At 48.8% G+C, this 25481-nt stretch overlaps 2 protein-coding genes across 6 annotated transcripts; one reads left to right on the top strand and one right to left on the bottom strand.

Moving 5' to 3' along the window:
* Window positions 1-11: 11 nt before the first annotated feature.
* Window positions 12-18064, top strand: EIF2B1 (eukaryotic translation initiation factor 2B subunit alpha). Of its 4 annotated transcripts, none has more exons than XM_004753102.3 (10): window positions 12-159; window positions 1387-1488; window positions 2672-2808; window positions 2902-3018; window positions 4788-4900; window positions 5413-5481; window positions 6670-6745; window positions 8008-8133; window positions 8898-9110; window positions 17929-18064. In XM_004753102.3, exons 1-9 carry the CDS (start codon window positions 147-149, stop codon window positions 9060-9062), a joined length of 918 nt encoding a protein of 305 aa, XP_004753159.1. In that variant the 5' UTR covers window positions 12-146; the 3' UTR covers window positions 9063-9110; window positions 17929-18064. The 4 variants fall into 4 exon arrangements, with proteins under 4 accessions (XP_004753159.1, XP_044929705.1, XP_004753158.1 ...); XM_045073770.1 differs by lacking the exon at window positions 17929-18064 and adding an exon at window positions 13819-13949; XM_004753101.3 differs by lacking the exon at window positions 17929-18064 and adding an exon at window positions 9600-9983.
* DDX55 (DEAD-box helicase 55) lies at window positions 10084-25054 on the bottom strand. Of its 2 annotated transcripts, XM_045073768.1 has the most exons (14): window positions 24861-25054; window positions 21917-21967; window positions 21737-21823; window positions 20806-20897; window positions 20665-20727; window positions 17965-18114; window positions 17149-17338; window positions 15752-15834; window positions 14868-14999; window positions 13870-13962; window positions 12489-12603; window positions 11858-12026; window positions 11036-11328; window positions 10084-10812 (listed from the first exon to the last, which is right to left on the bottom strand). In XM_045073768.1, exons 1-14 carry the CDS (start codon window positions 24966-24968, stop codon window positions 10636-10638), a joined length of 1803 nt encoding a protein of 600 aa, XP_044929703.1. In that variant the 5' UTR covers window positions 24969-25054; the 3' UTR covers window positions 10084-10635. The 2 variants fall into 2 exon arrangements, with proteins under 2 accessions (XP_044929703.1, XP_044929704.1); XM_045073769.1 differs by lacking the exon at window positions 10084-10812 and having other exon boundaries at window positions 11143-11312.
* Window positions 25055-25481: the final 427 nt, after the last annotated feature.

Below are 25481 nucleotides of genomic sequence, written 5' to 3' on the forward strand. Positions count from 1 at the left end.
GCCCCGCCCCAAGGCGCCGGAAGTGGGGTGTGGAGTCGCGCGGCGTGCTGTCAGTCTCTGTAGCGGAGAACTCCTGCGGTCGTGGGACTCTACCAGGCCGCGCGGGCTTTCCCGGTCCCCTCGGGCTGCGCGATCCGGAGGGCACAATGGAGAGCAATGGTGAGTCGGGACGGGACGTGGCCTGTTGGGCCTAAAGCAGAGCCGCACGGGGGTCCATCCAGAAGTCACTTTCCAAGCTTGGGCTGCTGGACGGGATGTGCCGCTTCTAGTAGCGACTCGGTCCCTTTCGCGGTCCCTGTAAGATGGGTCCCGAGGGTATTCCCAGACCTTCCTCCTCCCAGCGCTTTCCAGGGCCCTCCTCCAAAAAAGGGAGACTTAGACGAGGTGTGCAGATTTCGGCAGTCGTGATTTCCTCATATGGAAAGTATGAGTAAGATTCCCCGCCTTACTGGATCTGGTACTAGAATTTTTTTAAAAAGACGAATTTGATGTGCTCATCTAATATGGTTATCAGGGTGTTTTATTAAGTGAAACACAAGGGCAAACTGACATATGATACGTATCATTTAAAAAATACGGAGGGATGGAGCTTTGCATGTACATGTACATCTGTAAGTAGGTGAACAGGCTAGAATTGGCACGGACTCTCTGGACAGGTGGAGGGAAAATTGGTACAGTGGTTGACTCTGGGATTCTCCCAGGACTTGTAGTCAAGGATAAGAGGGAGGATGACCTTCCACTGTCACGTGGTGGTGCTTAAATTTTATGCCTTTTGTGCACAGATAGCTTTTTCAAAAATGAGAAACACATCTGGTAAATCCTAAATAAAGTCCGGTCATCTCTATTCCCATCAACATTTATAGTGCCTCTGAAACCAAACACCCTAAAAAGAAAGTATTTTTTTTTATTTTATTTATTTATTTGAGAGACAGAGATCACAAGTAGGCAGAGAGGGAGGCAGAGGGAGAGAGGAAGAAGCAGACTCCCCGAGGAGCAGAGAGCCCGATGTGGGGCTCGATCCCAGGACTCCGGGATCATGACCTGAGCCGAAGGCAGCGGCTTAACCCACTGAGCCACCCAGGCGCCCCAAAGAAAGTATTTTAAAAATTAGTTTGCTTCTGGGGCACCTGGGTGGCTCAGTCTGTTAAACATCTGCATTTGGCTCAGATCATAATCTCAGGGTCCTGGGATCAAGTCCTGCATCGGGCTCCCCACTCAGCAGGAGTCTGCTTCTTCCTCTGTATGTGTGCCCTCTCTATCTCTCCCTCTCAAATAAATAAATAAAATCTTAAATAAAATTAGTTTATTTCTTAAGTCACTGAAAAGCTCTCCGGTCTTACAACCTGCTAAATGAATTTGATGAATCACTTTTTTCTCCCTCCCCAGAGTTAATTGACTACTTTAAGTCTCAGATGAAAGAAGATCCTGACATGGCCTCAGCAGTAGCTGCCATCCGGACTTTGCTGGAGTTCTTGAAGAGAGATGAAGGTGAAGAGGGTCATATTCCAACACTCCTCTAGGAACGGGCAGAAGTGTAGAAAATTGGGGCGCCTGGGTGTCTCAGTCAGTTAAGTGTCCAGCTTCCACTCAGGTCATGATCCCAGGATCCTAGGAGTCTGCGTCTCCCTCTCCCTCTGCCCCTTCCCACTGCTTGTGCACTTGTGCACGCTCACTCTATCTTTCTCTGTCAAATAAATAAATAAAATCTTTTAAAACAAATGTAGAAAGTGAAACTGTGTGGGGGCCTATGTAAGGTAATGCACTCTGTTTCAACTTCTCCTTCATTTCAGTCTTCATTTTGACTTGGAAAGAGCCCATCAGTCATCATTAAATGGGTCCCTTTTCATAAGTGAGATACACTTTGAATCAAGAGTGACTATGTTATATCAAATTAACCATGAAGCTTAAATTATAGCAACAGTTCAGCTTTGTGTTTATGGAGTGTCTGTCTTGTGCCAGAATTTGTGCACTTGCTAGAGTGTTCCAGAATTCTAGTATTATCGTCATCCATTGTGATCGCCTACTCTTTCAGGCATCCTAAATATAAGTTTCTTGGTAGAGCATATGTCTTTCACAAGCAAAATAACAATAATAGTATTAATAATGCCTTCTTTAATCCAAAGGGCTGGCCTAAAGACGTGTGTCTCTAAGACCGCCTGCAGTGTCTTCCCATCATACCTACAATAACACGCAAACACTGAGCCTTGTCTACACCGCCTCTCAGACCTCTTCTTTCACTTCTGCTTATTTCCTTCCACGCCGTCCCTCACTAAACTGTGCTTCAGTCTGGTGGCCTCTCTGTCATGTAAAGTTCATTCCCATCTCAGGTCTCTGAGTTGTTATAGTGTGCACCTGTACCTTTCCTACTGGATCTTTACGGGGCTGGATCCTTTATGACTCGGGTTTCAGTTTAAATGGCCTCCACTCCAGAGGCCACTCCTATTAGCCCCACGTTTCTCGTCATTCTGCTTTCTGTCCTCATTCAGTCTGTAACTTGTGTATTTCTTTGCTTGTTTACTGTCTGCCTCTTCCTCGAGAAGGGGAGTCCCATCAGAGCAGGGACCCTGTCTACTCACTGGCGTGTCTCTGGTCGCATAATGTATGAATCACAGATCTGCCAAGGGGCTGTGATACTAACCTGAACACCGCATTCCTCATGTGACCCGTGCAGGGGAGACAATCCAGGGCCTGCGAGCGAATCTCACCTGTGCCATAGAAACCCTGTGTGGCGTGGACTCCTCTGTGGCCGTGTCCTCCGGTGGGAAGCTCTTCCTGCGCTTCATCAGCCTGACCTCTCTAGAATATTCGGTAAGCCCCGCCCTCCTCGGGCCACCTGTCTGCTCCTGCGTGTGGCTGCAAGTATCCTCGGCTTTACCCCTCATTTTGCTCTTTTCTTCCTAGGATTACTCTAAATGTAAAAAGATCATGATCGAGCGGGGAGAAATTTTTCTCAGGAGAACATCCCTATCGAGAAATAAAATTGCAGATCTGTGCCATACTTTCATCAAAGATGGGGCGGTGAGTATTTTCCTCACATGTGGTAATCGGGAGCAAGGACTTTTAGACTCCTGGGGGAAAACCCCTCCTCTGCCACTTATTTGCTGTGTCGCCTTGGACCAGTTACTTAACCTCTCTGTGCTGGTTTTCTCATCCGCTAAATCAAGGTAATAGCAGCACCTGCCCTATCAGGTTGCTGTGGGAGGAGGTACTGAGACGATCTAAGGACGCTGTACTGTGCCTGGCACATAGTAAGCCCTATACAAATGCGTAGATGCTACTACAGAGGCTGGCACATCAAACAGGCTGGCGGGGGCGCCAGGCTGGCTTGGTCAGAAGAGCGTGCAGCTCTTGATCTCCAGATTGTGAGTTTGAGCCCCACACTGGGTGTAGAGATTACTGAAAATCAGTAAATAAACTTTAAATAAAATAAACCAGAAGAGAAAAAAACCAATAGGACAGCATGGATGATTCTTGGTTTAATAAGATGTTGTTATCAAAGAAGTGTTTTCATTATCGGGTATGTACTAAATCAAAATTAAATCAACACCTAACAGCTGTTGGCACTGGTTCCTACTGAGTGTCTTCTCGGTGAAGGTCAGGGCTGGCCTGGAATGCTGTCTTTCATTCCATTTCCAGTGCTGCTGCTGAGACGCAGAGCTGCCAAGGGATTCTAGGTGAAGTGAGGACAGGAGCTGCAGGTTAAGCCAGTCCCCCAGCAAAGGGGCAGTAAAACTTTTATGATGTCTCTCCACTGGCGTCCCTCTCCTGCCATCCAAGCCTCCATTGACCATAAAATTCTTTATTTGTGTTTGACTCTGAAATCTCCTCCTGTTTTATTACCCCCTTCCCAACCTTTGAAGTGTGTTCTTCACAAAATGACGTAATAGATGTGAGTGGAACTTGTAGAAAAGCCAGTTGCAAACAAAGCTGCCTTGGGCCACACGGAGACAGGACTGTGACCGCCTCCTGTGCCCTGCTGTGTGTGAATGTATTAATATCCACCTGCATCAGCGCTGACTTCAGACTAAATTCAGAGCAGAGCTGCCCACGTTGGAACCTGCAGACGAACCACCTGGGGATCTTGTTCAGTGCCAGTTCTGATTCAGCAGGTCTGGGTGGGGGAGCTGAGAATCCGCATCGCTGACAGGTTCCCAGGCGATGCCCAGAAAGGAGCGAGGGTGCGCTTTGTCCATCAGTTTTGCATTATACAGACCCGCATAGTCCATTCATTAGAACAGAGCCAAAGTGAGTGTCTGCCCATTGTATCTGGCCCACAGATGGGTTGTTTACCTGAAATGGTGTTTATAAATTTAAAAAGAAGTTAGTTAGCCAACACTTCTGTCTTGGATTCTCAACAAAAAAATGAGATGATGTGGCAGTAGTAAGGACCGTATGACAACAGCTGGCGCTGTCTCTCCTCTTTGCTGCTGCCCTACCCGAGCCCCTGCATTTCGTCCTGCAACCTGCCTCGTGCCTGTGGGCCTTGTCTTAGAACCATGTCTTTGAACTAGGAAAGCGCCCCTAAAGGAACCGAGCAGAGCCTTCAGATAGAAAGGCTTTTGTATCTCGTGAGCAACACCACATGGAGATTCCACTCCTGCATTTGGTATGGTTAGAGGTGACCCACCCCTCACAGATGGGCCATCAAGAATCTCGCTTGATTCCAGTTGATTTGTGAGCGCGCATAGAGAGAAGCCTGGGGGTACCGGGAACGGGCATGCGCGGGGCAGAGTATGGGGTGATCACTGTGAAGCTTGCCCTTTTGACAGAACTTTCTTGGTCTGCAGAGAATATTAACTCATGCCTACTCCAGAGTGGTCCTGAGAGTTTTGGAGGCAGCAGTGGTGGCCAAGAAGCGTTTCAGTGTGTACATCACAGAGTCACAGCCCGACTTATCGGGGCAAGTATCATTCCGTTTGGTTCTGGGCCCAGCGGTCATTTTAGAGAGCAAGGGAAGGATTAGAACCTGTGTAGAAAGCCCCAGAACATGCCCCCCCCACTGAGCAGTGACTCAGTCTCGCCATTATGCCTTTCCTGTCCTCAAAGAAAAATATCTGTATTGATAGTAGGCCACTGTGCAGGACCTAGATACACGAATGGAAAATTTTTTTATCAAGGAGTAGATAATTCCCATCTCCATCCAGAAGATCATGAAAGAGAAAACTGTCTCCTTTTTTGCTGTATTTGCATCTCTTACCCAGAGTCCCCAAGAATATAGTTTTCCTGAAACACGTTTTCTTCTAAAGAACCCAAATTCTTGTTTCCTTAGTCCAGAGTCTTAGAACATGCCCCTTAGTCCCTGAATATGAACTGAGTCTCAAGCTAATGTGATTTACCATTGTCCAAATTAAGTGACTCATCATCTGCCACTATGGGACTTCTGCTCATGTTTTCAAAAATGTCATTTTCCAGTAAGAAAATGGCCAGAGCTCTCTGCCACCTCAACGTCCCTGTCACTGTGGTCCTGGATGCTGCTGTTGGGTAAGTTCCCATCTCCCCTGAACACTGTTCCTTTTCCTCACCCACTCCTGGGGTCAGATTGGAACAGGGTTTCCAGTTGGAGTCCCATTCATAGAACTGCACTGGCTCAAGTTCTGCCTCCAAATTGATGGCCGCATTAAACCAGCAAGCTCGTGAAAAGGTCTCGATGGTGTATGCAGGAGACAAGCTGTAGCGTGTTTCAGAGAATAGGAGTCATTTATGTGGCCTTAAGGTGCATTTCATTTTGTTCTTTTAAAGATTTTACTTATTTGTCAGAGAGAGAGAGCCCAAGCAAGGGGAGGGGCAGAGGGAGAGGAAGAAGCAGGTTCCCTGCTGAGCAGGGAGCCCAGTGCAGGACTCAATCCCAGGACCCTGGGACCGTGACCTGAGCCAAAGGCAGACGCTTAACCTACTGAGCCACCCAGGGTCCCTTACGATGCGTCTTAAGAGGAAGGTGCGAAAGTCAGGCTCGAGTCAGTACATATAATCAGGGCTCCCTCCTCAGCGGAAGGCATGGGCTGTCCTCAGTGGCACGCTGGAATTCTTTGACTTTCCCGTATGACTTCACTTCTAAAACTGAGGAAACACGTTCTGAGAATTGCCAGTGTACCTCGCAAAAGAAAACGGGACTGAAAGTCTCTTGGGAAAAAAAAGGGAAAAAAGACATAAGGCAGATAATTAAGGAAATTAGGAAAGCGTTCAAAAGAAAGCATTTTGAAGAATTCTGCTTCATTGCTCATTTTCAAAGGCAAATTGGCCTTCACCGTAGCTCAAAGATTCTTGAATTACATAACATTTTCTTCCAACTCTGGATCACGATAGGTTTTTAAATTTGTTTTGTTTGAAGTTGATCAGAAAAGAGAGCGTAGCACAGGTAGTGAGGATCAAGAGCGGGTCACGGGATTCTCACGTCTGTCACTACACCTGTGCGTGTACGTGTGCCGGGCAGCCGTGGGAAGGGCACTCACACGGCGGTGGGGGGGGTGGTTGGGGTCACAGCGCGTTTTCACGCTTGTGGTTGCAGAACTGCCAGCAGTGCCCAGGTTGTCTTGGGTTAAGTGCTCTTCTGAAGGAAGGAAGTGATGAGAGGAACTTACATTGGTGAAAATGGAATACTGGTCTTTGCAGGTGATACTGCTGCTCGTAAGAGCCAAGAAAAGAGTGTAATTTTGTTAAAAATTCCTCTAGTTATATCATGGAGAAAGTGGATCTTGTCATAGTTGGTGCTGAAGGAGTTGTTGAAAACGGAGGGATTATCAACAAGGTAAGAACGTCAGTTCCCCACAGTACTTGCTCCGGGCAGGGAGGGGGCGCTGACCCGCATCCTGGCAACGTTACCGTTCGCTCCCCCAGCACCCCCTTAGCCTCCAGACGACACCATCCCAGCAAATTGTCTCCCAGTCCCCAGAAGCCACTGCAGTGGCCAAATCTTGGTCCCATTTCTTTGATCTATGTGAATCACAAGACTGCAGTTTATCTTCCTCAAAACATGTTTTAACTAGAATTGGGTTTGATTGTTGGGTTTTTTTTTTTTTTAATTAGGCATATTTGACATCAATATAGTGTGTTAAAATTTCTCCATCCATTGCTTAACATGGAAAGATCTCGTGATCCTTTGCTGCGTGGTGAAGTGGATACAGCATAGGGTTTTCACATGTACAGTTCAGGGCCGCGGTCTCACACAGCATGGCGCTCTCAAAGCCCATCTTCGTCGTAGCGGGAGTCAGTACACCATCCCCGTTTATGGCCGAGTCACGTTCCATCGCGTGCAGAGAGCACGTTTGTTTGTCCACCAACTCCTGTCCACCTGAGTCGTTTCTACGTTTCGGCTCTTGTAAATAAGGCTACTACAAACACGGGTGCAGTCGTCTATTTGAGTTCCGGTTCGCAGTTCCTGTGGGTGTGAACCTGGGTGGAATTTCTGGGTCATGTGGTAATTCCGTCTAGCGTCCCAAGAACCCACCAGACTTTTCCATGGTAGCCGCACCACTGTCCATTCTCCTCAGCACTGCACAAGCATTCCAGTCTCTCTGCAGTCCTGCCAACACTTGTTATTTTGGTTTTTCAATTATAGCCATGCTGGTAGGTGTGAAGTAGTACCTCCTTGTGGGTTGATTTGTGTGTTTGCCTAATAACAACAATCTTAAGCATCTTTTGAGAATGTGTGTATTGGCCATTTATCTTTTTTTTTTTTCAAAGATTTTTTATTTCTTTGACAGATCACAAGTAGGCAGAGAGGCAGGCAGAGAGAGAGAGGAGGAGGCAGGCTCCCCGCTGAGCAGAGCCCAATGTGAGGCTTGATCCCAGGACCCTGGGATCACGACCTGAGCCGAAGGCAGAGGCTTTAACCCACTGAGCCACCCAGGCGCCCCGGCCATTTGTTTATCTTGAGAGAAATGTCGATTCTGTTGTCTTTTTAAAAAGATCGTCTTTGATTCCAAAGCCAGATTTACATATTTTATGTTCATTCACACGCTTTCGAATATGCTATAAGATCTCATCCTTCTGCTTTTTCTGACTTTCCAGATTGGAACCAACCAGATGGCCGTGTGCGCCAAAGCCCAGAACAAGCCTTTTTATGTTGTTGCGGAAAGTTTCAAGTTTGTACGACTCTTCCCACTAAACCAGCAGGATGTCCCAGATAAGTTTAAGGCAAGACTTTCTTTTTTGCATATTTGAAGGGGTATTTGAGTCTCAACTGAGGCCTTTGGGAAGAAGCAGAGTTGGAGTATTTCAGTGAGTTACTCCCCTCCCATCACTAGTTGCTCCCACACTTGCCATGCAGAGATCAGTGGTTGGCTGAGCTCAGACTCAGAGTCCCGTTTGTCCCCAGCACGTCCATCTCTCAGTCCCTCTCAGGTAGGAGAGGGAGCTGCAGGGACACTGGGAAAGCTGATGGTTCAGACCAAGCTTTGGAGTCAACTCTCCAGGCTCAGCCCCCCATCGCCACTGCTCACTAACCACAAGGCCCGGGGCAGATGCCCTCGCTCTGTGCTCTGAACGTCCGTTATCTGTCAGATGAGCTGGAAGTGCATTCTGAGCCATAGGACAGTTCTGAGAAAATCCAGGAGAAAAGCTTGGCACGTGCCAGGCACATAGTAAAGCTCTCTGTAAAGACCTGAAATTGTTATCGCGAGAGGTTTGGAGCCGTGAATCCAGCATGCCAGTGAGGGGAGACACGGTTTGGGGTTTTCATTAAATCAAGGCCGTTGGCCAGGAGGCCACCAGACCGCCATCCTGACTTCCCCACTGCGCTCTGCCCTCCTCGCCAGTGTGCCACTCAGCTGGCTTCCCCCACGTGCAGGGAACACTTCAGGTAGTAGCTAGCCGCACACTGATGGCTCAGGCCCAGCCCGCACCACCTCTGAGCCCTGGGTGTGTGGGGGAAAACCAACACGTGCTTCCTGTCTCCTCAGTATAAGGCAGATACTCTGAAGACTATGCAGACCAAACAAGATCTCAAAGAGGACCACCCATGGGTCGACTACACGTCCCCTTCCTTAATAACACTGCTGTTTACAGACCTGGGGGTGCTGACGCCCTCAGCGGTCAGCGACGAGCTCATCAAGCTGTATCTGTAACCCCCGGGCCCCTTCCTGCCGCCGCACAGCTGATGTACCTGGAGCGGGGTGAGTAGCTTCTTGACCCCTCCGTGGGACAGGCCATACTGAATTTTTTTTTTCTTTAAAGATTTTATCTTTAACTAATCTCTGCCCTCAACGTGGGGCTTGAACTTAAGAACCCCGAGATCAAGAGTCATATGCTCCACTGACTGAGCCAGCCAGATGCCCCCAAAACTGATTTTTTTTTTTTAAAGAAGACTTAAGGAATAAGGACCTAAAACCATAAGACTTAGGATTTCTTACGACCATAAGAAAATTTCTTACCCATTTCAGCCCCATCTATAATGTGTTCATGGCTTCCCTAAAACCCAACCTGAATTGTGTTTATGGTGTCTAGATACTTCCCAGTTTCTAGAAATACAAGTTATATTATTGGCTATTTAACCAATGAAGGACATACCCAAGCCTACCTCCCTTCTAACCTGTACTCCAGACTGATTTGCCAAAAGCATCGATTAAAGAGATGCAGGCCTGAAAAAGCAGGTGTTCCTACAGGCAGCCAGGCGCCCCTGTGGAAACCAACAGCCACCCAGGACACATAAGTGGTGCCTTAGGAGAAAGGCTGGAAACCCAGACTGAAGTCACATCAGACTTCCAGTAGAGACCTCAAGCCCGGGGCTGCCATCCCAACATCGGTATTGGGACAGACGGGAAGGAAACCAAGAGAACCCAAGGAAGGTAGAAACAGCATTTAGCAGGAGCAGCCTCCGTGGCCTCAGCACATACGAAGACCTTCCAGAACATCTGTAAACTGAAAGTCTGTATCTGCAGGAGATGTGAATTACCTTTAAAACATGTTTGCTCCTGAACAGCTTTTTAAAAATTGTACCTGGGGACAAATCCAGCATCTTCTCAAATAAACTACACGCAAGATTTTTCTATGGTGTTGTATCAGTATTGAGTGCTACCCCAGGCCCGGAGGTACTGGCCATTTTAGTGAAGACACTGTAGCCACATTCACACACTCAAGACATTCAAATAGAAGGCAATATTTTATTTGACACAAAGCATAATTTTTTTCCCTAGAATGACTTGCTTCCTTCCCCTAAAACTGTGGTGGGGACAATTCTTCAAAGAGAAGAAAACCCCGGCAACAACAGCCCCTCCACATGGGTGTTCTGTGCAGTTCCTCAGAGAGAGAACTCAAGTCCAGGGCAAGGATACCCACAAAGGTCAGGTGGTTGGTAATAGTAAGGAAACTTAAAAGGCCAAAAATCAAGTATACCTCAGTATCTTTATGTTAGAAAGTAAGTATAAAATAGGCACAAAAAAATGAGCTTTAATTTAGAGGGGACCCATCAAAATAAATACATCTATTATTTACACTCAGTCTTACCCTCTTCTGTTGGCCTTAAAGGCTGCTGTGGTTTCCATAAAGCAGTCATGAGTGTGAAGCGCGCCCTCCGTCCCCAGTGTGAACACGACTTTCCTGGATGCCAGCTGTGGATCCAGCACACAGGGAAAGTGTGTGGGTGCTGTGCGGGGCCCACTTGCAGTTCTCCCTGCGCTCCGAGTATGCCCTGCGGCCGGGTCAGCAGTCCTCTTCCGAATCAGGCATCCCCGTATCTGCTCTCGAGACTGTTCTCTTGCCGCTCGAAAACAACCCCTTCTCAAATTCTTCTTCAGTAATTTTGCCTTTCTTAAACTTTTTCAAGAGCCTCGTGTCGTTGAGAAGTTCCTCCATGTCCTCGTCTTCAATATCGGAACCCTAAATGCAGAAAGTGACAAACCACTGAACGTCTCAGGGACGTGCTCTCACAGCAACGACACGCTCTCAGATCAGCTTCCACAAACATGTCACACTCCCAGCCAACTCCCAACAAAATAAAGGAATACAAAAGCCCCACGCATTCCCTACTACAAGACACTACTTTGATAAAATTCATTCAGAATTCTCAGCTGAGTAGTCAAGTAATAAAGGAAAACTGTACCTCTTCCCTCTTCCTTTTTTCATTCATTTGTTTCTTCTTCTCCTTTTTGGCCTTTTGCTTTGACCAAGCTTTATTTTTTATGAATTTTTTTCTCCCTTCATTTTCTCTTTTCTCTTTCCTTTGTTGCTCCAGTAGTTTCTGCCTCTGCTTCTCTCTAACTTTATCTTTAAATGGAATGGTGTCTGTGTTAACATCCGCAGGCACGAAATCTGGAAACTGCCTTCCTCTGAGTTCTGGCATCTTGGGCATCCTCAGCAGGGCAAATCCTCGAGCAAGACTAGCAAAATCAAGATCTAATTAAACCAAAACATCAGAGTTAGCACACCCAAAATAGAATCGTAAGCACCAACCCAAAGAAGATGGCTCTTTTCTAACCGAATGACTGAGTGGGTTCTTTTTAATTAGAATTAAAATAATTATTTTTTACCAAAAAGGAATACTCGGTAGCAAATTTGTTCTGTCTACACAAACCCTAGGGATGCTTCTTTTAAATATTTAGAAAATACTGGGGCACCTGGGTGGCTCAGTGGGTTAAAGCCTCTGCCTTCGGCTCAGGTCATGATCTCAGGGTCCTGGGATCAAGTCCCGCATCGGGCTCTCTGCTCAGCAGGGAGCCTGCTTCCTCCTCTCTCTCTGCCTGCCTCTCTGCCTATTTGTGATCTGTGTCTGTCAAATAAATAAATAAAATCTTAAAAAAAAAAAATTTAGAAAATACTAACCCTGACATACACCTAACATTTTTATAAGACAAAGAAGTTTCACACCTGCACTATTTGTAAGGCTGTAGGTGTTTAAGGAGACAATTACATGAAATCACCTTACCCTTTATTCTGAAGATGAGGTTGCATTCGTGCTTCGCATAAGCCTGGACATAGGACACAAACGCTTTCATGCCCTTTTCAAACATCGCTCTGTCGGACAAGGCCATGGACTTGAGCTTTGGAAGGAGGTCTCCTGTGTTTTTCTGGAGTTTCATCTCCTGCAGGGGGCACTGCACACAGACCACATGCTCACCTCTTCTGGCTGGGATGCCCTCGCCCCCAAAACCCCATCAGAGCCAGAGCAAAACCAAAGGCAAAACAATTCATTGTAATCTTTAATCAGAGACACTGAAGCCCAAAATTCCCAAGTACTTTACTTAGTCTGATATTTTTTTAAGGAAATTTTTAAAATCAATTTTATATAAAAATCCTGATTTCTAGTTGGGGAATATCCAACACTAGGTCTATGTCCCCAAGTACTGACACTCAGCTGGAGCTGAGCAGTGGCTGCCACCCTGAATGGGCCGGGAGCCTCCCCGCTGCCTTCAAGCCAGCCACCTCCTGCCCTTGTGTCACCACCTGGCCCCCGAGTGTGCAGACCCCTCCTCTAAGTTCCGGGCCACTTGCTGGAAAAGAACTCTACCAAGTACCCTATCACTGGGCATCCTACATGAGAAGAGAAGACCGCTTACTTTTTGGTTAATTTCAAGGAAACTGACGTAGGACTCTTCCATAGGAAGGAGGAACACGAGCGCGCTGCCACCGTGGCCGATGCGGGCTGTACGGCCACAGCGATGAACAAAGGCACTGTGAATGGGGGATGGGATGGCGATCACCATGTGAGAGTGGGCAAGCAGGGGCCCAGACTCCATGGCTCAGCCCAACCCTGCCTCTCACTAGGGTCACAGATGCAAATGCCGGCAGTTAAATATAGACCGCAAACTGGACAGGATTCTGCAAGACATTTAATGTGAACTAGGAAAGTTTACATGTATGCCTATCTGATGATACAGGTAAAACAGGTCCTAGAAGAAAACTGGGAGACAAACGTACAGAAAAGTGGCCTGTAAGCCCTCCAACAAAAAATAATGATCATTACCACGTGGGAGGTCTGTTTCCTCACATTTTCCTGTCTGGAAGGATCTATGAGGAAATTAAGTTTGTTCTGGGAGAGTAAGACTTTCATATACGGAATCATGTATTGATTTCCTTTAAGCATCTATCAGATGCTTCTGTGCAAGAACTTCAAAAAGCACATGGAGGGGCGCCTGGGTGGCTCAGTCAGTTAAGCATCTGCCTTCAACTCAGGTCATGATCCCGGGGTCCTGGGATCGAGCTCCCGTTCAGTAGGGAGTCTACTTCTCCCTCTGCCTCTGCCTGCCGCTCCCTTTGCTTATGTTATCTCTGTCTCCCGCTCTCTCTCATCTCATTTAAAACAATAAAATCTGGGGCGCCTGGGTGGCTCAGTGGGTTGAGCCACTGGCTTCGGCTCAGGTCATGATCTCGGGGTCGTGGGATCGAGCCCCACATTGGGCTCTCTGCTGGGCAGGGAGCCTGCTTCCTTCTCTCTATGCCTGCCTCTCTGTCTACTTGTGATCTCTCTCTGTCAAATAAATAAATAAAATCTTTAAAAAAAATTTAAAAAAAAAATAAATAAAACAATAAAATATTTTAAGAAAATTGTCACTGTTTAAAAAAAAAAAGCATGTGAAAATAACAAATCGTATACTATGGCATCACTATTTTCACACGCCAGGGACGGTTCACCTATTCATCCATTTTTGCTAAGTAATTTTTTTTTAATATTTTATTTAATTGACAGAGAGATCACAAGCAGGCGGAACAGCAGGCAGAGAGAGGGTGGTAAGCAGGCTCCCTGCTGAGCAGAGAGCCCCAGGTGGGGCTCAATCCCAGGACCCCGAAGTCATGACCTGAGCTAATGGCAGAGGCTTAACCCACTGAGCCACCCAGGTGCCCCGAAAGTAATGTTTTGATGAACATCATTATGTGTATCTTCATCAGGATTCATGGAGCCGGATTCCTGACAGAGGGTCACATTCCGTCATGCCGTACCTTGCGCTGCTGGGAGGGTCGTACTGCAAAACCCAGTTTACTTCAGGAATGTCTATTCCTCGGGCCATGACATCCGTGCACACTAAAATCCCACTAGAAAATGAGAAAACAGCATTCTGAGAGAGGGGGGCAAGCATCCTCACCATCAGTCTTTCCCAGCCTCGATGAGGACGACGACAGGACTGCACAGGTTCTGGAACCTCTCACAGATGCAAGCAGTTAGGAATCCCATTTTGACTTTTTTTCCTCCTAAGGATATCCAGGACTTCACAAATTCCCAACGAAAACAGGTAGGGAAGAGACTGGGAAAGGACTTTTTAAATCAGCATACTTTTCTTTAAAACAAACCAAAAACTGTAATACGTCTAATCCTAGGTGTACAGTCCATTCTATCACTCTGTCTAGGAGAATGCTTTTTTTTTTTTTAAAGATTTTATTTATTTATTTGACAGAGAGAGGGAGATCACAAGCAGGCATAGAGGCAGGCAGAGAGGGGGAAGCAGGCTCCCCGCTGAGCAGAGAGCCCGATGCGGGGCTCGATCCCAGGACCCTGAGATCATGACCTGAGCCAAGGGCAGAGGCACTCCTAGAAGAGTGCTTTTAACAACACAGCCAGGAGGCTCTTAGAAAAGCAGAAAAATGTTGCTTCTACATGCATAATTAATTATGGCCACTCTGAGATGCGAGGTCCCAACTGTGCAGTGACCCAATGAGAACTTATGAGACTTCAATGAATTGCTCCTACCCAAATGCCCTCCACAAATAGGTATCAAAACCCCTGGGCCAGGGGCTGGGCCAGATTCTCAGAGCTTGTGATCTTGCAGGGAAGTCAGCGCAGTGCAGCATGATGGGGTCAGTCTGGGGATAGGGCGCCCCGGGACCACACAGAGCGGGTGTGATAACTGGGCAGAGGAGAAAGAGGGTTCCGGGCAGAGAACACAACCCCCATGTGAGGGCCCTGCGGAAGCACACAGTGAGCTGCAGGGCAGCTAACGCACCTCTGCAATCTGCGGAACCCCATGAAGATCTTATCACGCTTGTGTTTCATCTTCCCGTGAATGCACATGATCTGCACACCCTTCACCAGGGCCTCCAAAGCCTTTCCGTAGTATTCCACACAGGCACAGGTGCTGCGAGAGCGGACAGAGGGCTCAGAGTCACTGGCCGCCTGGGTCCCCTACTGCTGGGGACGGAGGCGGCGAGCACCAGCTGCAGTGGAGAGGACCCCATCCTCTCTGGGACAATGGCTACCAACATGAGCCACCCTAAACTCTAGATCTGAAGCCCTCCTGGAGTTCTGACAGCAGGACAAAACAGTGTTAGCCACTGGGCTGGCTGCTTCAAGGCCACTCCCAGCCACTCCCTCCCTCACCTCTACAACAGAGGCTGGGACAGCTGCACACTCATTTCCTCTGCCTCTCTGGAGGTGAGCGGCTGCCCAGTGACTCACCTTTGCCCCCTGAAATGAAAACCTGAGTCAGCTGGGGAAGAGGAGCTTCTGAGAAAGCTTTCTGCTCTTCTGATGTGAAGAATGCCCTTCCCCCTCCCTTTTCTGTTTTCAGTGCAGAGGGGCAGCAAGCATGACGGTGGCCATCTTCAAACCATGAAGGGACAGACATGAATAAAAGGCCAAGGACAGTCACAGAAGTACTGACCTGGACACGGGGGAGACACTACCCAATGTCAGGACCTGCCTAACCTCTGGCCTTCTTTCTACAGGAGAAAAATAACTCCTCCTGCTTAAGTCACAAAAGCTGGGTTCTCAGTTACTTGAAGCAAAAACATTCCTGAGAGAATTCCAAACCTTAGGGCTACATGCATCTGTACATTCTGGAGGTGACTGAACCCCAGATTCTCCCACCACAGCATCCAGAAGAATTACCTGAAGAAGACCAGGTGTTTTTCCTGCTTATGATTTCGAAGAAAATGTACCAACTGGTTAAATTTCTCATCTGCCTTACATACCTGTAAAGTAAAAAAGGAAATCAATTAAAAAAAAAAAAACAACTTATGCTAATAAGCTCTTCAGCTATCTTCAGTTTCAGCCTTAAACGTTAAGGAATCCGATTTCCTCCACTGACAGAACACAGTTCTGTGTTCTATCACAGAATGAATTAATCGGTCAGTGAATTAATCGGTCCACCTAGCTCTGAATGGGTATCAGCATGTGCTGCTGACAGAAGTCAGAGTCACATAACGGAGACACACAGTCATCTAAAGCAATCGTCCCCAAATCCCAGTATACAGACAGGGACCACACCAGCTATATACAGGGTAGGTTTTTGTTTGTTTGTTTGTTTGTTTGTTTTGTTTTGTTTTTAAGTAAGCTCTATGCCCAACATGGGGCTTGAACTCATGACCCCAAGATCAAGAGTTGCACGCTCTCCAGACTGAGCCAGCCAGGTACCCCTCCAGGGTAGATAGGATAGATTTTAAATGCAGATTCTTGGGCACAGCACACTAACTCAGTAGGTCTAGGATTCAAACCAAGAATCCATACTATTTAAGAGCCCCCAGGAGATTCTGATACATCTCCATGTTCAAATCGCTGCTGTAAGATGAACCCAGGCTTCCAGAAAAGAATGTACAAAATTTCAAAGACCGCCACGGAGACAAACTCCAGTCCCTCCTAATTCACTCAACGGCTGCGTTCAGGCCCCTACATGAGAGACATTTAAACCCATCTGCACGTACTCCCCCTATTTTTACCAAAACCAAATTCTCAATTTGGAACTTCTTCTCACACACTCAGATCTCTCCGAACACAATCAGTGAAATGAACACAAAACAGCAGAAAGCCACAAGAGCCACAGCCAGTGTCCAGAGCTAACAGGTACCGGTGCTTACTACGTACTACACACTAGCCTAATCTGTATTAATCCATAGTAATCAATCAATCCGCACCACAACCCATGAAGTGGGTAGTAGTGGAGCCCCTTTGTATAGGTAAGTGCATTCAATTAGTAAGGGACAAAGCCAAGATGTGTCCCTGGGCTTTGTCCGGGGCCGTCGCATTCTGCCACCCATTCAGCCAGGCACGACGCTACCTATGGACCCCTCCCTCTACCCGGGAAAGGTGGGCTCCTGACTTTTCCAGCCCAGCCCGGAAACACCAGCAATGAAGCAGCCCCCCACACACACACCCGCAACCCGGGGAGCCTATGGATGTCAACAGCGCCCTCCAGGCGGTTGCCCTAGAAGCAGTGCCACATCGCCCATGAGACCCCAGTCAGCATTCTGACCGAGCCGCGGGAATCGGCAAGGAGATCCAGTGCGCACCATGTAGTAGTTCTCCAGACGGGAAGGAGTTTTCTGAGTGCTGCTGGCTGCGACGCCCTTCTCCTTCACCGAAATGCGGACGGGGTTCCGTAGCCCTGCTCGCACCAGGCTCTCCACTTCCTGGGTCTGAGTGGCAGAGAAAAGGCCTGTTCTCCTCTGCTTTGGCAAAAACTCCAGGATGGTGTTTATGCTAAAAAAAGAGGCCTCGAGCTTAGCCCCTCGTTTATCAGCATCATCAACAAATACCACCTTATGACAGTAAACAGGTATTTAGAAGACCAGGGGAAAAGCCATCCCAGTATTTACAGTAGACATTAACCAGGGGATGAGATTATGAGCAACTTTTCTTCACTTTGTACTCTTTACACTCTTTATACTTTTTAATACTCTCTTTATACTTTTCTTTTCTTCTTTATACTCTAAGTTTTTCCAAGTTTTCTCCAACATGAATACATAATTGTACTTTTATCACGTGGGGCAATTAAAAGAGAATGAAGGTAAGACAAAAAACTTTTTGGAACTAAAAACCCTGACCTATACATTTTAAGTAAGTGAATTATACGATAGATGAATTATATCCCAACAGCTATTCAAAACACACACACACAAACTTTAAAAGAAATTATGAAAGAAAATGCATCTTAAGAAGTAGAACTGGAACTTAAACTGTGTGGTAGTACTTGAAAGATCAAACAACCTAATGATCTGAAATTCAAATGAGCCCAATAAAGGCAGTCATAAGGTGGTAAAGGAGTTTCACTTTGCTCTCCTTTCTGCCAGTATCACCCAAAGCCAAAGAAGCCCAGAGTCCAGTACCTTGCCTCAAACCCCATGTCCAGGAGTCTGTCTGCTTCATCCAACACCAGGACGTCGAGGGACCTCACACAGCTGGCCAGAGCCAGGCCTTCTGCCTTCCTCCGGAACATGTCCTCCAGGCGGCCTGGAGTGGCCACAATGATGTTCCCACTTTGAAAACACAATAAACATTTACCACACTCTCTGGACCTTGGGAGTATCTGTGATTCCAAATACTAAGTTTTAGAATGCCCCATGGTCACCCAGGTCATCTAAGTTCCCACCAAAGGGAAAGACAGCCATGAGTGAGGCGACAGGGCTCAGGGCAGAAAAGTGAGGGCCATGAGGAAAACAGACAGGTTCCAGGCCAAGACCCAGGGTGGTGTGGGCACACACGGGGCCCACTGGCCACATCTGGCCTGCATCTGCTTCTGTGCCGTCTTACTGACCATGCACAGCATGTACTGTCTCCGGCAGCTTTCACGCCCCAACAGTGGAGCCGAATACCTGTGACAAACCACGCGGTCCACCTAATATATTTATCATCTGTTCCGTTACAGAAAAGGTTGGCTGACCCCTGACCTACAACAAGTTATTCAGCCACGTTAGGCCCAAAGTAACTCAACTACAAAATGAAAGTGTGAATAGAATTAGAGAGAATTTTATGTTAAAGATCACAGCTGCAGGGACTGCCTGGGTGCTCAGTGGGTTGAGCCTCTGCCATTGGCTCAGGTCATGATCTCAGGGTCCTGGGATTGAGTCCCGCATCAGGCTCTCTGCTAGGCAGGGAGTCTGCTTCCCTCTCTCTCTCTACTTGTGATCTCTCTGTCAAATAAATAAAATCATTAAAAAAAAAAAAATCACAGCCACAGATGAAAGGACAAATACGGTCCCTCCACGCTGGCTGCCCTGCAAAAAGTTGGTTTTTTGTTTGGGTTTTTTTTTTTTTAGAAGAAACTTTTGTTAAAGATTTTATTTATTTGACAGAGCAGAGCAAGAGAGAGAGAAAGAGCAAAAACAGGGAGCAGCAGGAGAGAGAGAAGCAGACTCCCTACTGAGCAGGGAGCCCGATGGTGGGGCTTGATCCCAGAACCGTGGGATCATGACCTGAACTGAAGGCAGATGCTTAACTGACTGAGCCACCCAGATGCCCCTTCAATTTTAAGCAAGCTCTACACCCAAAGTGGGATTCAAACTCACAAGCCCACCCAAGTCAAGAGTTGCATGCTCCACTGACTGAGCCAGCCAGGTCTTCCACGTGTTTTGTTTTTGTTTTTTAATGTGAATCACATGCCAATGGTTTAAAATGTGTAGAGCTCACACATAAAAATTTGGAATTCCATGTTCTTTTTAAAAAATTCACTATCTGGCAATACTGAGCCCAGAATCCTCAAGGCAACCAACCAGCTAGAGAGGAGTGTTTGAGCAGTTCCTACCCAACCCCACCCCAGCCCTTTCACACACTGATGTTAGCCTCTGACCCCTACACAACTTTGTGACCCCAGCTGAAAGGCACTGCAGAGGATAGCTGGTACACGGCAAATGCTAATAGAAGCAGTTCTCTTTGTTAAGTTTCTCGAACAAACTAGCCACAAAACCCATCACTATTCGTAATAAACCTTATTCATGGTGCAGCTGAAAAAATCCCACAGGGCTGATGGCCAGCATGCGGCCAAACATCCGCCTGTTTTTTAAACACCTGTGTGTGCTCGGCACCGTGTGAGGCCCTGAAGATGCAATGCTGTGGGACAGACAGCACACCGACCGCTGGGCCTGCCTAGGGACCCAGGGAACCTGACCCACGCAGTGCTCTAGAGGAAAGCTGGGTCTGTGCAGCAGCAGAGGCGTTGAGAAGGCAGCGGCAGTGGAGAATGGTGGCCTGGCAAGCCCTGTACGAACATTAGGATCCTTCCTAAGGGCAGTAAAGAGCCAGTAAAGAGTTTTCAATGAGTGATATGATCAGGCTGGCACTCTGAAAAGGCCACCTGGGTTGCTCTTTGGAGAGTAGATTGTAAGAAGGCAAAGCAGAAACACACAGGAGAGAACGCTACGGCGGGAGCCCAGGAGAGACAGGCTGGTCCAGATCAGAGCGGGAGAGGGGGCAAAGGGAAAAATCGAAGGGCTCGAGATGTGTGCTCTGGAGAGAACATGTGAATTCGCCGGTGATGGTTAACGAGGGGCGGGGACGGAAGGGACAGTGGAGCATCGAGGTCAAGTCCCCGACTTCAGGAGAAGCACATGGGTAGACAGGGGACTGTGAAACCCCAGACGACATGAAGATTTGGGAATAAAAAGCACCCATCACAGACATGTCTGCAATAGCCAGGAGATACCCGGGAAATGCCAGGCAGACAAGTAGCTACCTGCAGGGCTGGGACTCAGCGTGAGGTCAGGGACCACCAGGAGTGAGATAAGACCACTTAGAGAGCCCCGAGTGAGAAAAGCAAGGGCTCTAAATTCTGTATAGTCAGCCTGGCGAGAGGTAGGGCCACCCCGACTCCCTTCTCCTCTGCAGGGTGAGACTCACTGAAGGCGAAATGCTCATCAAGGCCTTATTCCCCAGGAAAGAGCCAGCAGGCAAAATGGGAATGTGGCCTGGAGAATACAACTTTTTGGGGAGAGGGCATTGCCGAAGGGAATGCTCCCCATGAGGCCGAGACCAGGTATCGCTTCCTCTTGGGTTCAGTGCCAAAAACAAGGAGCAGAAGCAAGCAAACTTACCCTTGTTCCTTAAACTTTGCAACATCTTCTCCAGGATTCCTGCCTCCGATCCAGAGAATCTGGCTAAAACAAGCAACAGGTCTTGAGCAGGTCAGGCAAAGGAACAGCCCATAGCTACCAGGGGAGCCGTGTCCGACTCACCTGAACTGCGGGAAGTGCTTCGTGAAATGCGCCAGGACTTCATCTATCTGAATAGCCAGCTCCCGCGTGGGTGTGATGATGAGCGCCCCGACCTGCCCGAGTGCGGGGAAAGGAGACAGTGAGCAGAGCGGGCTCACAGAGCTGAACACCTGCGCCAGAACCGTGCAGCTCACAGAGTGCCCCGAGTGCCCCGGGGAACAGGATTCTGGGCTTCCACTGCTTCCTCTGTCCCAGGGCTTATCAGTCACTGCTCTAGGTCCCAGCCAGGTCTCACTATGGACAAACACGGGCTTCACAAACACTGAAATGCATCCCCACTGGGGGAAATGCAGGGTCAGGTTCCGGGGAGCCTCTGGTCATGTTTTGTCAATCAATCAATACGGAAGCTGGTTTTTATATGCGCTTCTGTTTAAAGACACCTTGAATAATACAGAGTTGATTTATCAATACTGACTTCGCTGCGGGTCACACTATAGCTCATGCCTGGATGGAGCGTATCCCACACGCTTACGTTTTCCGAAAGGGCTATCCCAGCCTTCTGGCGCTCAGGAACACTAGCCAGTGCTTCAGCTCTACTCCTGAGACCGTTTTAAACGCTGAAATCCCCAGCAAGAATCACAGCGGTAAACAGAAGGAAGGCTGTTTATTACAGTCTAAGAGCTACGCAGGAAGGCAGAGCGTTGCCCTGTTCAGACTCGGCTGGGAACGAGCACAGCAGGTGACCCGAGTCTTTGCTGCTCTGCACAAAGCCATGAATGAGGGAGGAAACACAGAATTATTGATCTGGAGAGCCACAGATAAATATCAACAGGCAGGCAGGTTCAGAAACAGAGGGTATCTGCAGGTAATGAGGACAGATTTTTTTTTCAATCTTTTGACCAGCTTCTTTGAACTGTGACCTCTACAACGACTAAGTAAAAATACACCTCACCTGATACTTTTTTAGCTTCTCTTCCCTTCTCAGAAGAATTTCCAGGATGGGGATGACAAAAGCGAGCGTTTTGCCACTACCTGTGACCTGCCAAGACGGAGATAATTTGGTTTGCTTTTCCTCACAGTTCATTCTGGAGGGAAAACAGGAGGACAAGCTGCATTTCGATGAGGTACTCACCGCCTCTGCAGCGACATCTTTGTTTTTCATGAACAGAGGGATGGTTGCAGACTAGAGAAAGAGATGCAAAGCCCCCGTTAGAGAATGCCAGGCTCCATGGAGGTCGCCCAAAGCCCACGGAACACAGTGGGTGGCCTGGGTCACAGTGGGTCCCCCCTACACACACACACACAATGCAGACCCTGAGTAGAGTCACCACAAAGCACCCCAGGGGGTTGGCTCAGAGGCAACACAGCAGAACACAGGAGCGGTGTCTGTACAGACAGTGTGGAGGGAACAGTGAGCTGAGCTGGGATTCCAGAGTCCTAAATACTAGCCCTGCCTCACGTCCTTTTCCTCTCTGGACCAGGAAGGGTTTGAAGACACTGAGGTTTGGAGTATCTACCAGCTCTCATATCAAAAAATAATGATTCCAGGGGCACCTGGGTGGCTCAGTTGGTTAAGCAACTGCCTTCAGCTCAGGTCATGATCCCAGGGTCCTGGGATCAAGCCCCGCACTGGGCCCCTGCTCAGCGGGGAGCCAGCCTGCTTCTCCCTCTCCTTCTACACTGTTCCCCCTGCTTGTACTCTCCTGCTGTCAAATAAATAAATAAATGAAATATTTAAAAAAAAAAAAAGACACAATGATTCCAATAAACCCTCTCATTTTAAACACCACAGGGTACCTCCAGGTCTTGCAAAAAGCAGACTCAGGTCTCAGCTTTGAGGTCATCCCCTCCAAGACCCCACTCCTGGTCCTCAGAGCCTAAGCTCACCCATCACAGCACATAGAGCACTTTTTTTTTTTTTTTGAAGATTTTATTTATTTGGGGTGCCTGGGTAGCTCAGTGGGTTAAAGCCTCTGCCTTTGGCTCAGGTCATGATCCCGGGATCCTGGGATCGAGCCCCGCAGAGAGCCCGTTTCCTCCTCTCTCTCTGCCTACTTGTGATCTCTCTTCCTCTGTGAAATAAATAAATAAAATCTTGAAAAAAAAAAAAAGTAAAAAGAAAAACGTAAAATGAATTTTACTACTGTGTTTTATTTAACCCAGGAGACCCAGACTAATGTCACTGTAACAGGTAATATTTTAAAAATTAATTAATGAGATATGTTCCACTCCTTTTTTTAATCCTGAGTCTCCAAAATCCATTGTACCTTCTACAGGTGGAGCACATCTCAACTTGGCCTCGCCATATTTCAAGTGTTCAAGAGCCTCATGTGTCTACCGACTCCCACAGTGGACGGCATAGCCCCTGATTACCAACAGCTGATGTCAGTGACTGGGTCTCCCGGCACTACAGTCCCAAGGCAGGGTTCGAAGTACCCCCAACTGTCATCTCCTGCTTCCTCCACCTCTTTCCTGAGGGTCTCATGGACGTCTCAACTCAGTAATTCTTGAATTTCCCTCGGAAACGTGCTACCTCTCCCTGCCTTACTCATCTCAGTAATGGGTACCGCCATCTACCCAGCTGCTAAAGACAAAAACCTGACTCCCTCTAGATTCCTCTCTTTGGTAAGCCTACATCTGGCCCCCCAACAACCTGAACACTCTCTCAAACTTCCCTTCTCAGAATCCACTCTACTCCAAGTCACCACCACCTCTCACTTGACACTGGCCCCCCTGACCTCCTGCTTCTCGAAGCCCCTGAAGTCCATTCTCCACACAGCAGTCCCCTCCCTTCCCTTCATCCGTTGCTTCCCATTAAGATGGCTTCCGGTTGCATTTAAATGGAATCCAGACTCCCCCAAGGCCCTGCACAACATGGACCCTACTTTGCTCATCTCTTAGACTAAGCCTGATGGCTCCAACCAAAGGCCTTTTTTGTGTTACTCCCAGGTCACCTCTAGCCCCAAACATCTGCACTGGCATTTCTCTCTGCTGAGATATCCTGCCCCAATCACCCCCAGTCAGCTCCTCGATCATTCCGGTATCAGCTCAATGGCTGATACCGGAGGGGCCTTCCCTAACACACCACCTTAACCTCCTGTCCTGGACCTCAGTGACACTTACCAGCAACTGAAATGACCGTTTTCTACTCCTTTTTCCCTCCCCTGCAGTAGAAAGTAAGGGGCGCCTGGGTGGCTCAGTGGGTTAAAGCCTCTGTCTTCCGCTCGGGCCATGATCCCAGTCCTGCTCTCTGCTCAGCAGGGAGCCTGCTTCCCCGCTCTCTCTCTCTGCCTGCCTCTCTGCCTACCTGTGATCTCTGTCAAATAAATAAATAAAATCTTTAAAAAAAGAAAATAAGGTCCATGCCTGGGGACCAACACTGCAAAGTCCCCAGAGCCTAGAAAACCTGATACACAGTATGTCCTCAACAAATATTTTAAAGATTTTATTTATTTATTTGACAGACAGAGATCACAAGTAGGCAGAGAGGCAGGCAGAGAGAGAGAGGGAAGCAGACTCCCTGCAGAGAGCCCGATGCGGGGCTCGATCCCAGGACCCTGGGATCATGACCTGAGCCGAAGGCAGAGGCTTTAACCCACTGAGCCACCCAGGCGCCCCACAACAAATATTTCTTGAGTAAACATATAAATGGGGCCAGAAGGCTTCACTTGGCCCGCATAGGAAGACGGCAGGTATTGTTTTCTGAGCTCCCATAATGTGTCCAACACTGTCTTAGGGACGTCCCACAGCAACCCTACGAAACCCGTAAGAAGGAAACGGCGCGGAGACGTTGTCACCTGCTAGAGAGGCAGCGCTGGGACGCAGCCGGCACTTGGGCCCCAGCACTCACAGGCGCCAGGGGCGGGGGGTGATGGTCGCCGAGGAGGTCAGGGCCCTGGCGCGGGGGCGCCGCCGCCCCCCACCCGCCGGCGTCATTAACCAGGGTAGACAGACTGAAGACGCGGCAGAAGTCCCGGGGCGGGGTGGGGGCGGCCCGCTCGGAGCCTCCCTGCCCCGCCTGCCACCCCCTTCCCCGGAGCACGGAGGACCCTTCCCCGCCCGGCCGCGCCGGGTACCTGCACCGGCGTCATGTACGGGAAGCCCAGCTCCCGCAGCGCGCCCAGCACCCGCGGGTGCAGCCGCACGGGCAGCGACTCCCAGGAGCCCTCCGTCACGTGCTCCATGGCGCGCTCGGCCTCGGCCTCGGCCGCCACCGCCACCGCCGCCACCCGGCCGCCACCGGGGCGGCGCCGGCGAGCACTTCCGCTTCCGGCCGTCCGCGGGACCGCCGGCAACCGCGCTCTAGCAGCAGAGTTCCCGAGCTCGGGGAAAGAGTCCTGCGCGAGCGGGAAGAGCTGACCGCCGGGCAGTGAAAGTGGGCGGTGGGGACGGGGCCAGACCGGGGTCGTGCCGTCCCTCCCACGCAGCCGCCTTGGCTCGGGCGCATTCCCACCGAGAACGGGCATTTCGGCGGAGGGATTCTGCTCCGGCTCGCTGGCTTTCTGCGCTCATCAGAGGCAGGTGGCAGCACAAGACCGCGTCCTGGCCAAGGGACAGGATGGTCTGGAGTGGATAGAAATGGACCCCGCTCCCGGAGCCCCAGTCAACAGATATGCGAAATCGGGGATGGTGGGGACCTAGCGCCCGGTACACACTAAATGATGGTTTACTTCCGACAAGGTTAGAATTCCCAAATG

The sequence above is a fragment of the Mustela putorius genome, unplaced genomic scaffold (assembly GCF_011764305.1).
Source record: "Mustela putorius furo isolate JIRA1106 unplaced genomic scaffold, ASM1176430v1.1 tig00537248_pilon_pilon_pilon, whole genome shotgun sequence".
NCBI classification, from domain to species: Eukaryota; Metazoa; Chordata; class Mammalia; order Carnivora; family Mustelidae; genus Mustela; species Mustela putorius.